This window comes from Pinus tabuliformis, chromosome 8 (assembly GCF_031772625.1).
Source record: "Pinus tabuliformis cultivar Carrire ecotype Pingquan chromosome 8, CPIR1, whole genome shotgun sequence".
Taxonomy (NCBI): Eukaryota; Viridiplantae; Streptophyta; class Pinopsida; order Pinales; family Pinaceae; genus Pinus; species Pinus tabuliformis.
Genome location: NC_142294.1, coordinates 511,852,273 through 511,864,954, shown reverse-complemented (window position 1 = coordinate 511,864,954; position 12,682 = coordinate 511,852,273). Strand labels below are relative to the sequence as shown.

At 36.0% G+C, this 12,682-nt stretch overlaps 1 protein-coding gene and 1 long non-coding RNA gene across 3 annotated transcripts in view; both read left to right on the top strand.

Moving 5' to 3' along the window:
• The first annotated feature begins 3,197 nt into the window (after positions 1 to 3,197).
• Positions 3,198 to 3,577, top strand: LOC149236352 (uncharacterized). The gene is made up of 2 exons (XR_016268391.1): positions 3,198 to 3,417; positions 3,516 to 3,577. It is a non-coding gene; the product is annotated as an uncharacterized LOC149236352 (long non-coding RNA).
• A 242-nt stretch (positions 3,578 to 3,819) lies between these two features.
• The window catches only part of LOC149236350 (proline-rich receptor-like protein kinase PERK12), a 130,321-nt gene continuing 121,458 nt past the window's right edge, over positions 3,820 to 12,682 (top strand). Inside the window, exons 1-3 of one of the 2 annotated variants that reach the window (XR_016246217.1) lie at positions 3,820 to 3,905; positions 7,254 to 7,352; positions 8,201 to 8,471. Coding sequence is in view for 1 of the 2 variants with exons in the window: in XM_089372381.1 (XP_089228507.1) it covers positions 7,287 to 7,352 (66 nt within the window). In the remaining variant the exon portion in view is untranslated. Of the gene's footprint in view, positions 3,906 to 7,253; positions 7,353 to 8,200; positions 8,472 to 12,682 lie in introns of those variants that run through there. The other variant, XM_089372381.1, reaches the window with a different exon arrangement.

The following is a 12,682-nucleotide window of genomic DNA, read 5'->3' as shown; positions in this document are numbered from 1 at the left end:
AACAACACATTGAAAAAAGTGAACTAATTTAACAAATAAAACTTTATTAGAAACTGTAACATGGCAAACCATCCAAATACATGTATATCAATATTAAAAGAAATTATATGGGTAGTTTATGAATTGTTCACGTGGTAATGAAGTTGGATACCTGAAATCTAGATTAAAGGTTATATGGGTATTTGATGAATCCAAGTTTCATTATGAATATGAACTTAAATAGCTTTGGATCTAGATTTTTTAGAAATTTAAAGTTCCTAGGTATTTTCCTTGTTTTTAATTTTATAAATATATAAACCAATCAAGTTCTTAAGGGTTATTTAAAATGCAAAATCAAAATTTAATTAAAACTGAATATTTTTAAAAGTATTTGTTTTATACAAATAAAATGAGAGGTTGTTGTAGATCTCATAATAAATGTCAACACAATGGGAAAAACAAAAACAAATATCAATATCTCTGCCAATAAATATTTGGAGTTCAAATAAATCTAAAGTTTAAAAATTTCATAGATTATTATAATCAAGCTAAACATACTTGATTTTTATAAAATAAATATAAGTAATCATTAGGAGTACTAAGTCCTTTATCCAAGATTTTTCAAAGAGCAAAAAGATGGATTTCATTTATTAATTCATGACAATTGGCTCAATTGGTTTTGAACTTTTGTCATTAAATCCAAATTTTAATATGCCAAAACAATTTGCATATATATTTTCTCCATCCCTTTTATTCCTAGCATTGCTTCAATGCCCAGAAGCATCCATAGCCCTAACAAAGGTGCCTAAGTATCATATAAGAATTGACCAACTACTAGCAAACATCCATAGCCCCAAAGAGTTTACTTATACTTCCCACATTTCTTTTTTAAATGCTCTCAAATCTTTGTTTATTTGACATCCTTTGGATTTGTATATTTGTATTTCTTTTGCAATTTTGGATATTTAAGAAGTGAGGTAATATGAGAGTTATTTTGATGAGAAAATGTGTTGATACATTAATGATTTTAACCCAGTAATTTTATCATTCATCACCCATGATACTAAGGTTTTTTATTTTAAATGAAATGTATGGAGCTCTTTTAAAATTAAAAGCTAGCTATTTTCCAAGGCTAATGAATACTTTTAAAAGAAAAGTAATATTAAGCAGAGAATTTCATATAACTAAAATATTGCACATAGTGTTGTTATTGATGACAATAGGATGATATTGATGTCAAAGGGGGCGTATGGACAACAACAATGGGACAATTCTTGATGGTCACAGAAGCAACATGACTCTTTGTGAAGCAGTATGATATCTTGATCATTTGCAAAGTCTCACTACATGAGGATATGGGTACTTGAAATTATTTGAGTTTTTTACTAAGTTAAGATGCTTAAAATACCTTATAAATAACATGGTTATGTAGTGCTCATTGATACTTTTCCAAAAATATATTTTTCTCAGGTAAATGCCTCTTGGAAGAGAAGTTGTGGCCTGTTGAAAATCAACATTAATTGGGGAAAAAATTAAAAGATCAAACTATAGGACCAAAACAAAAAAAATGGACTCCTTAAATGTCATTCAAGTTCGAACCGGATCCACCATTGACTCAACAAATCAATGGCCACAGTCAAGTAGCACTCTAGCTAGCAATGCTAAACAACATGCATGTCTGGAATCGATTAACTGTGTTCTAAACAAGTATCTACTCAAAGGTACTTAGAGTGATTACTCTTGGTGTGGAATTTAATTATGCATTCAAGAGATGTATACACTCGGTATTTGAGTAAACTTACAAGGAGATAAGCCAAAAATACAATAAAAGAAATAGTTTCCATTTTTTCTTTAAAATTTCATAAATATTATTTTATTATTTTCCTTAGGAGGCCCATTTTCGACCTCCAAAGTTTCCTAATGTTATAGTAGAAAATTTCCAAAAGTAGGAGTGAAAGAGCTTAATGGAGGGCATTTAGTGTTTGTAGTAGCCTATCAACTACAAGTCTCAAGTAACTCCTTAGGGTGTGTCTTCTCCTTTGTATTTGCATTACTTCCATTCCACAGACAAAAGAGAGTGGTGTAGCCTCACCTTCCAGTTAGATTTTCCCTCATAAAAGTTTTCTAAAGAATATCTTGTGTTCCCTATGATCAATATGTGATTGTATTTTATGATTCTTTATTTTCTGCATTTTATATGTTACATGCATAAACAATAAATTAACAATTAACAAATCTAGATAGTAAAAGAATTTATCCTTTATAGTATAGATTTCAATTTATTTTGGTAGATATGTTGTCATGAACTATTTACTGAAATATATGCAACAATTTACTAATCATAAAATACTAACTATAATAAATAATATTTACTAACTCATAAAAACCTTGTACCACCTAACTTGTTTATTTAAAGATTCTACCCTATTTATTTAAAGACAAATATACCGCTTTATAAATTACCATAATTAAATGTCATTATATTTATTAACATAATAGAAATACAAATAATTTTATTAATATAATAATTTATTAAAAAAATAAATATATTTTATTTATTAATTTTTTATTTTTAAAAATTTCAAAGCACTGCTTCTCTTTATCCATATATAATCTTATAAAACACCTCATTATCTTAAGTAATTATACCAATAGTTCTATTAAAGGATTTGGTAATCCCAAAGTTGGTCTCCAAGAGCGAAAGAAAAAAAAAGGTTAATGAAATTTCCCGAAGTTTCCCATTTGCAATGGAAACTCAACATTTCGATTCAAGGGTGACGGGTCATTCACTTAAATATTAAATGGTTGAGGGTTTAAAAGTAGGTTTTGACTCAGATTATTATTAGATTATGCCATGGTTTGCACTGAGAGTTATGTTTAAACATGAGGTTTTGACTGAGATTATGATTGGATTATTCCATTTTAAAACATGAAGGATTTAAAATATGAGGTTTTCATTTCATAAACATTTCAATGTAATGTAAGGTAATAAATAAAAATAATTAATAAATTTTTATTTAGAAATAAAAATTGCAAATGTCATATAAAAATAGTTCAAAATTAGTTCCCGAAAGCCACAAACTATAAAAAAAAAGCCACCAACTAGATCTATGAGCGAAGTCATAGTAGATGAGTTTGACCATTGACGTATTATTTTTGGTTTTTAATTTTCTTTTGAACATTAAAAACACATGTTAACGCTTTCAAAAAACACGGTCTCACTTTGTGACGAGCGGGAGAATTGCGCCGGGATGGACCTCATTGGGCTATGCCGCACTCCCGCGAACCTGCTCTGATGCGGCCATTCCATCAACAGCTCTGTTCTCGGGCTATGCCGGAAAATTCCTTGGATGATGTTTGCTCATGGTCTGACGGTGGTCTGAATTGTTTACAGGTAAACTGTTCCACAGCGATAAGAGCACTACAACCGAGGAGCAGGTATAAGTTGTCAATGAATATTTCCGTTATGATTCTCTCATTTTTTTTTATGGGTTCTTCTATCTTCATACTCACGCATTTCTATTCCTTCTTTTAAGGTTTAGGCAGTTTTAGAGCAGACATGCCTCCCCGAGCAGTGAAGAAGCCCGCGGGAACAGCAGCTCCCAAAAAACCCGCGGCGAAGAGCCCGAGCAAAACTGCACAGAGTACCAAAAAGACTCCGCTACCGAAGCCCGAGCCTGAATTTGTTAAAAATGTTGAGATGCTAGAACAGTCCACACCGGTAAAGGACACTAAGCCCGAGCCTGAAATTGTTCAAAATGTCGAGATGCTAGAACAGGCCACACCTGTACAGGACACTAAGGTTCCCGAGGTTCCAGTAAAGGAGGAGAAAAGTATAGAAGATGGGAAGTTAAAAGAGCCGTCCGCCAAAGACGCCGCTGCTGCAGAGTAGCCAGCCCCTGTGAGTGAATCTGCGCCTAAGGAAGGTACGATTTGAGGGACTCTTTAACGGTTCAAGGTGTTTAGTAGCGTTTAAATTTTTGCGTTTTCATTTGGATTTGTGTTGTTTTTTGTGCTTTCTTTTGTTGCCGCCGTTAAATTGCAGTCTGTTGTTCAGAAGGGTATGGTGGTTTTGCTATTTGTTACGGATGCTCTGGCACGCAGCAGAGGACTTTGTTAACTTAAATTGGCTTGTTTTCCTGTTATAAATATTTACAGTTCTGTTTTTTTGGACATTCATTAGTCTTCTGGAAAAAACGTATGATGTAGAAAAACTCGGTCCCTCGTTATACTGGTATGAGCAGTATGTCAGTTTCGGTTCTGAGTTTAAAGGACTGGTTTGCATTGTAAATGGCTATGAATTTCTTTTAAGTGTGAATTGTGGCCTCGGCCAGCACCAAACTCTGTTCATTAGAGATAGCTTGAATGTTTGATATAAAGTTCATTTCTATATCTGCGAAAGAGTTCTGGACTATCTCTTACTGTGTGCGTTTATCTATTGAACTTACGGGGTCTGCTACACAGAGGCATTATAACTTGTTTCCCTCGACTTTTCCAGATTTCTTTCGTGAGTTTGTTCTTTATTGCTAACTCCAGGGTTTCACCGCCAGGAGGGTTTTCCTCTTTTGCAAGGCTGGTTGTGGCCGCAGGGTTCTGCTGTCGAGCCCCCTGTCCTCGGGGATTACTGGTTTCGAATACAGTTTGAACCCTTACCCTAGGTCTTAGCTACCCCTTTCTTGCTTGCCTTGTCTTGTTATCTATTTCGAATCGTGATTATTGTCTTATGCTTGTTCCTGTTCATGCATTCAGCAGAACTTTAATACTTGTATGAAAGAAAGTGTTTGAACCTGCGGCTGTTTAGGGGAAAACACATGCTCTTAACTAATAGGCCCACTCAACATGCTCTTAACAATTACTCTATGGTTAGCCTTAAATAATATACTTCTCACTTGGGATAATGGCCTCAAAAGAGTCTGGCTGGGCCAAATAGGTTCTCCCTGTGCAAAATTGAAGAAGAATCAGTGGCTCATTTGTTTATATCTTGTCTTTATGCAGCCCAGGTCTGGGCCCTGGTTAAGAATGCATTCTCCCCAGTCTCGGCAAGGTGGAACAAAGCATCTCTGGCAGATTGTGTATTGGACTGGTTACAGGATGCTGCAGTAAAAGATTTTGCAGTTCTCCTGTCTGTTTTTGTCTCTGTCATTTGGTGGGCCTGGAACTTAGTCACTTTCTGGGACAAGCACATTCCAGCAGAAATTTCTCTACGAGTCATTGAAACTATGTGCAAGGAATTCAGAACTGATCCTAAATGCAAAAAAGTCAGAATCCTTGTCCTGCCTAATTTGGATCCCCAAATTCCTTGGGGCTTTTTTAACTGAGCCAGTCAAGGATTTCCTCCTAAGTGTGTAGTGGGAGTAGTGTTATATTTAAATCAAAAGCATTATTTTCATATCAGATACACGCCAGGAAGAGGCTCCAATGATAAGGCCAAGTTCTCTGCTCTTTGTACCATTCTATATTCAGCAAATCATCAGGGAGTATATAAATTCCAAATCATGGGGGACTCCAAACTAGTCATAGATTGGGCCTGCAAAGCTGCAGGAGTAAACATTCCTTCTCTTGCTGATATTCTCCATGAAATATGATATCTGTTAGTCTTTTCAGTGGACCTCTTTCAAGCATATATATGGGGAACTAAATGAAAAGGCGGATCAGCTATCTAAAGAAGCTCTACAATTGCATCCTGGCACTTTCAGTCTAAATGAATTTTGGGGTGGCCTACAGACGGAGGCCATGGAGTATCATTTCTGAATCCTGATCAACCTGTACTAAATGTCTTTCTCTTCTGGGCTGGAAGATCGTTGATTCATTATTTGGCAGTTGTAAATGGTCATAGTTTATAAGTATAATGGATAGACCAGTCCGGATAGGACCTCAGAACGTATATTCTGTTTTTTGGAATTTTTTTTTCCTCTGGAAAAAAATAATATTATATAATAGATTTAGAACTTACATTATTAAAATAATTTTATATCAAGTATATTATATTAGCTAATAGAATTATATTTTTTTATTATATTATGTAAATCCATAAAATGCCCCAAAATCATTTTTATGTCATATTTTAAACATTATCAAAATGATTTTATTATATCAAGCATATTATATTAGCTAATAGAATTATATTTTTTTATTATATATGTAAATCTATAAAATCCCCCAAAATCATTTTTATGTCATATACTAAAATTTTTTCGAAGTATTTAAGTTATTTTTTTAATGTATATCATTGCTGCTCCCAACCTGCTGCATCCTGCAAATTTGGGTGAAACTTCTAACCATACCAGATACCCCTATCACTGCTCCCAATGCTCCTGCCTCCAGGAAACTCATGCAACATAGATTTAAAACAATCTTTCAAATCTTATGTGGGATAGTAGTATCATCCTTCTCTGAGTTCTTTGTTGATGTGTGGTATTGTGCAATGTGAAAATGTTCACTTGCAATGATGTGGTTTCTATGTGCAGCAGTGTAGAACGATACATTTGTTTTAGTTAATTATAAGTTACAAGGAAGTCCAGCTTTTCCGATACATTGTGTTGAATTATATCCACATTTTCAATGTTTCTTAGATTTAGGGTAGACGGCCGAGTGATCAAATTTAATTCCTATAATAAACTTTGATGTGAGCATCTTAAATTTAATATATTTTTGAATGATACACAACCTCAATATTCCTTGTTCTTGGGCACATCGTTCTCTTAAATGATACCTGACCCTGTATGCTTGTGCAAACTTGAGAGGGATTCTATTAAAACAGAAACACATGTTTCAGTGTAGTAGCCTCATTCTCATACTAAAAAGTGCCTGGAGGGCCGTTGTAATTTATTTGCATGTTGCCTTTTGCTTCAAGCCTTTGAGTCTCTCAGCTATCTACAATTTTATGCGTGGCAAGCTTTGTTGTGTTTGGTAGCTATGCTAATATCGTATCACTTTGTAGGAGATAAATTTTGTAAATAGCAAACTGCTGCTACGTATGAAAACTATAAACAAACTTACTTTTAGTCTATCTGTATTCTCTCATATGAATTACAACTGCTGCGTTGTAATGTTGTGCATATATTTTTAATTTTTCATCAGAGGGCTTGCAATTTTACTCGTCTGTTTTCCTTCTAGTTTTTTGTTTTTGTCAGATTCACTCATTATTGGTGCTTGTTATCTCTATTTTAGTTTTTGAATTTTGTTTGGTTTCATTAGGAGTGAAAATGCATGAAATTCTTTATCACATTTTTTGTTGCTATGATGTTGCTGAATTTGTTCTTTCATGTTTTCAGCCAGATTGCTTGGAGAAGTTGTCATATACAATAATGCATGAGCTCAGCAGATTGACATATGAAGTTTCAGAAGTTGATGTTGCTCGAGCTTGCAATCAGGTGACCATTATTTTCTTTGTTTGTTTGTTGATATAAGATTTTATAAGTATCTCAGCAGCCTGCTTTTATCTACAGATTGTTTTAGTTAATAGCTATTTACCTTGTTCTTGAAGTTGCTTTCCATGGCATAATTGAGTTAAAAAATGCTACACAAGAAGCTTCTTATGGGGAGTAATTTTTTCTATCTTTGGAGATTGCCTGGAATATGTCGTAGTTTAAAAGAACTTCTTAAGATGTAATTAGAGGTGATTGCAGACTCACTTCACTTGCTGTAGTGGTGGATTTGGATTTTACTGAATGTGACTTTGGATTACATGTGAGCACTGTTATACCTGTTTCTCGTAGGCAGTTCTTGGCTGCAAAAACTACGCCGAGAAACCAACTCAACCAGCCTTTAGGTTCAAGCTGGCCCTTGAACCAGAGGGGGCTCCCTCAATGTTACAAGGCCTTGTTTAATGCTGTTCACTGTCACTGAACAGCAGCCTATGAAGCACAGTGGCCAGATTTATGATTAAATTTGGGTGGTTGCTGATGATTAACCAATCTCTGTTCATGAATAAATACCCCTCTTACAGAGTCCTTCCTCAAAGTGTCAGCTTCTAGCCTGACAGAATAACATGATTTATAAAGAATTTGACAGAATAATATAAGGATATTCCTGATAATTAAGCAGTCAAACTGAATACTTAATCAATCAGGCAAATTTGGATGCGTGTAGAAAACTTCTACAGCCCAACAAAACACATTGCAGAGGATGACAGAAGGCAATAATTAGTAAATATGTAGAGGAGCTATCTCAGACAAATAGTCCAATAAACTGATCTCTTTAAATGATTATAATTTTGCAGGGGATTTCAGAAAGATTGATACTCAATCTATTCTTACCCAGAATCTTCTATGCAAACTTGAACATGTGCAGAAAGAGAGTATGAAAGTACTGGAAAAACAACATGAAACACAATTTCTGTCATTAACTGGAGCTTGGAATGCTTCAATTAGGATTTTTGAAATAAAAGTTTTACAAAGCTGAAAGGTTTTGGCATCAAAAGCCAACCCTTGTTTATTACAAATGAAATAATATATAGACAAAATCTCTCCTAACTGTTACAATAATTCTGGAATAAAATCCTGAATAATATACTAAAAATAAAACAATCTTTGAATAGTCTGCAAGAAATTTGGAACTGTTTGCAAATTCTCTGCCTTAGAATCTGGAAAGTTGTTGCAAAGTGTCTCAAGTTGTAGGTATTGCTGGAGTGGTTAGAATCATCTTCAGAATCTCTTGGCTGCCAAGTGTTCATTAGACTGCCAGCTATGGTCCTTTGGATGCTAAAAAAATCAAAATATCTGCCACTGAATGTTGTAACTGATTTTGAGCTTAAAAAATATCTCAATCTCTGCCTGTTTATTTGGTCACTGTTTGACCTGCTGATTGGATGCCTAAAGATACTCATTGTGACCGAGAGTAAGCGTAGATAGATGGCTAGTTAGTGATGCCTCTGCTAGTTAGTGATGCCTAAAGGTACTCATTGTGACCAAGAGTAAGCGTAGATAGATGGCTAGTTAGTGATGCCTCTGCTAGTTAGTCATGCCTTTGCAGTCCATCTATGTGCATCTCGGAAGTTAATCCCAACAATAGCATTTAGTATTGGTGTCATTGCCTGCTGTGTGTAAGACACATTTCCCATGCTTGTTAAGAACCGAGGCACCCTTTTCCCCTTCATTATTTTTATACCTAAGCCACTGACATAGTTTCTCCTTTAGGAAAGTTTGAAGAAGCCATTCTTTTGTATATGCAAGAGGCTCACCGCCATCTCCAACTACACACTCAATTTGTTCCCACTGATCGTCACTTACTGCTTCCAACCAAAAAAATAGCATCTTTGAATTCTGCAACACCTTCTTTCACAGTATTGTCTAATGATGAACTTGGTTTTATTTTAGAGAGAAGCATGCGAGCAAATCTAACTTGCAACAGAAGTTCCTCATGGCCTTGGTTTGCATCTATAGATTCTGGGACACTCTCACTAGCATAACTGTGAGGCTTTACACGGTATTCAAACTCTCTTATTTCACTGAAAGCTTCTGGATTACCGCATGTTACACAGAATGGTAATTTTCCAGGCACATGAGGAGGGGCCTTACAGGAAAGAACACCTTCCCGAATTATCTCTGCAGGAACTTCAATATCACCAAACATACAACACCATGTATGTTCCAATGGATTCCCTATGAAGTTGCCAATTACTAAGAGCTTTGATCCTTCACTTTCTTGAGAAAAGAGTGTACTTGTTGAAGATGAAGAATGGCCAGTACCATCTCTTGGATACTCTTCACTTTGATAAAGTTGTTTGTGTTCAAAACTTTCAATTTCATTGTATTTTCTTTCTTGTGGTTGTTCTTAAAAGCATGTTTTGTGAATCATTCTATTATCCTCAGAAGAAAATAACAGATCCTTGTATATCTTTGAAAATATGCTAAGGAGCACAATCTTCAATCTTTGTTGTTCTGTCAGTTGCCCATGGAAATCAACTAATTTCCCCCAAAACTATTCTAGAATAGAGGCAAACTGGCGCTTTCTGCATAACCCAATCCAGACGACTTTGAAAGGCTTCCACTTCCACTGCCTCTGAAATAACTTCAGAATTTAAGCCATATGCGACTCAACATTGGCAGTACAGGATGAGAAGAGTTCCTAGAATCTGGAGATGTGAAACTTGAAGGTTCAGCAGTTTCTACTCCCACAATTTCATTCTCTATGTACCACACAACTTCAATCATGAAATCATAACCAAGCTGGTGCCTTAATGGCCTAGATTCACTAGCAGAACCAAAGGGCAGGTGACTGAAACCTCTTCATATACAACATGACAACAACATCTTGATAACCACTTGCCAAAGATTCTGCTTCTTCTAAAGAAACTGAAAACTGTGGATATGAACCTTGATAAGGGCACCAATTAATCAGATCAATATGCTCATATGAAAATACTAATTCAGAAACACCATAAATGTCATAGTCGTCTTCATAAATTATGTTTTCAAATGGAATGTCTTCATGTGAATTACACCCATTTGCTTAAAGCCACTGCCCCTCTTCAATATCTCTGCAATTTGGGCACTGCATTATTCCCTTTAAACACATTTATTGAAGATGATAACTTGAAACATAAAATGTTTTCAATAATGCCAACAGTAGGATCATCTTCAATGTTTCCAGGAGTGCCAAAAACCTTAGATTTTGTTTTAAGCATGGTTCTTCTCTTGCAAAGCCACAGATCCCTTTTCCTGGAAGAGGTCTGGCCTGGTTACATGAACGTAGCAGCAAATTGCTACTGCCACCAAAATAATAGAGATTTCAGGCACCAAATGAGCAAACCAGTGGCGGTGTGAGCTGGGCCTGCAAAATTATTCATTGGCCTCCGTTACATAATGTGGATCAGCAACTTCATTATCTGGACTCTCTGGATCAGCACCTTCAGCTTCTCGATCCTCTGTTCTCTTGAAGTTTCTAGCCTCCACAATATGCCCTCTTTCCCCATGTGTACACTTGGTTCACCATTACTACAGGTAGTGAAAATATTCACAGCATCTAGTGGACTAACAAAATTTAAAAATCAGGGATAGAAACAGAACTTTCTAACATTGCACTCTTTGCATTCTCCAAACATCCATTCTGATCATCCTTGAAAGCAATGTCATTTTCACAAAGCCTTGCTCTGAACAAAACTGCCCCTTGGTATCACTCACATCTGCCTGAGGAGCCATAGGAACTGCCCACTCTGGCTGTTGTCCATGTGAAATAAGTACAACTGTTTCAGTATCATGGCTACCAGGATTCTGTTCTGGGATATTCTCCAAGCATATAGATTCATTGTTTTGGGTTACAGGTTGGGCAGTAACATAATTCCAATCTTGGCATGCAACTGTGACTTCATTTTTAGTTTGTACCCAAGTTTCAGCTATTCGGTATCGCTGAACCAATCATAATTGAAATTCTGAAAGTCTAAAGAATAAGGACATTGCTCCATGGGCATTTATGTGATTAAAATCTGAGGTTTGCTGAACAGCAGGCCATGGAACAAGGTTATCAACTGCATTAGAAACCCCTGCAAAAATGCTAAACTGTGGGAATAATTGTAATTCCTGGTTTGGAGCAATAGAAGAAGATAACTGTACAGATGCACTAGGTTGAGTTGTAATCATATTTGTTAGTTCCGGCATGCTGGAGGGTTCCATGTTATGATTTATAGTTGGATCCCTAGAAGAATCATTTTGATTTCTATTGCTTTCATCAGAATCAATCCCAAGCAGAAAATCACACAGTTTAGTTAGGTTTTCATCAACTAAATGGCTCTGAGAATGACTAAGACAGCAATTAATTCAATCTGACGTTGACCTGTGTTTGGTATAATGAATAATGAAGAGGAATCAAATGTGAAACCACTCATAAGAATCATCCTCGTTACTGGTTCTCTTGGGAGTAACCATTAAAACTGTGAAAGAAATGTGGCCAATAATAATGGAGAAAAGCCCTGGATCAGCCACTTCCTTTGGTTATTCCACCATTCTCTTACAAAACTGCCAATGTGAAGAAACTCGAAAAGCTCAAAACCATAGATTGAAATGAACAGTGCAACTGCAATTGCAAAGGCATGATTCGAAATCTCGGGCAAGAATGATTTGTCACTTAACAGATTTAAAACTGGCGATATTGTAAAAAAGAACATTACCACTGACAGGAATCCCCATAGAGTGAAATAATCATACACCATCTTCTGGTGTCTCATGATGTTTCTGTCAATACCTAGAAAGGGGTATCATTTGCTTAAGAATATTTCAAGCAGCCCAGTAATCCATCTTCTCATTTGCACAAGACTGCCTCGAACTCTTGCTGGTGCAGTTCCCAAGAAGACTGGCTGTTCAGGTATGCAGAATACAGAATGCGAACCCAGACAATGGATTTTGAACCCAATCATAACATCCTCAATTGTGGATCCATAAATCCATTCCACCTCTTTGCCTCGGGCAGTGTTGCTTTTCATAGCGGCAACTAGCAACATTCAAAGCCTTATGTACAGCTGACGAAGGAGAATGAGGGACGCTGTATTGGGTATCTCCCATAGCAGTCTGAGCATGGCACACCATGGGAGAATACATGCGAAAGTTAAATTATTCGGCTGCCCCCTGTTGCTCGTATTTGACAAAACACTGCCCAACCTTTCTACTGAAACCAGAAGCTGATTTCGGAGGGGGTGCTGCTTGGTAAATGGTTTTAGACCTGGGGGGACCGAAATTCACCAGGTGATGCCACGTATGAGAGGATGGTT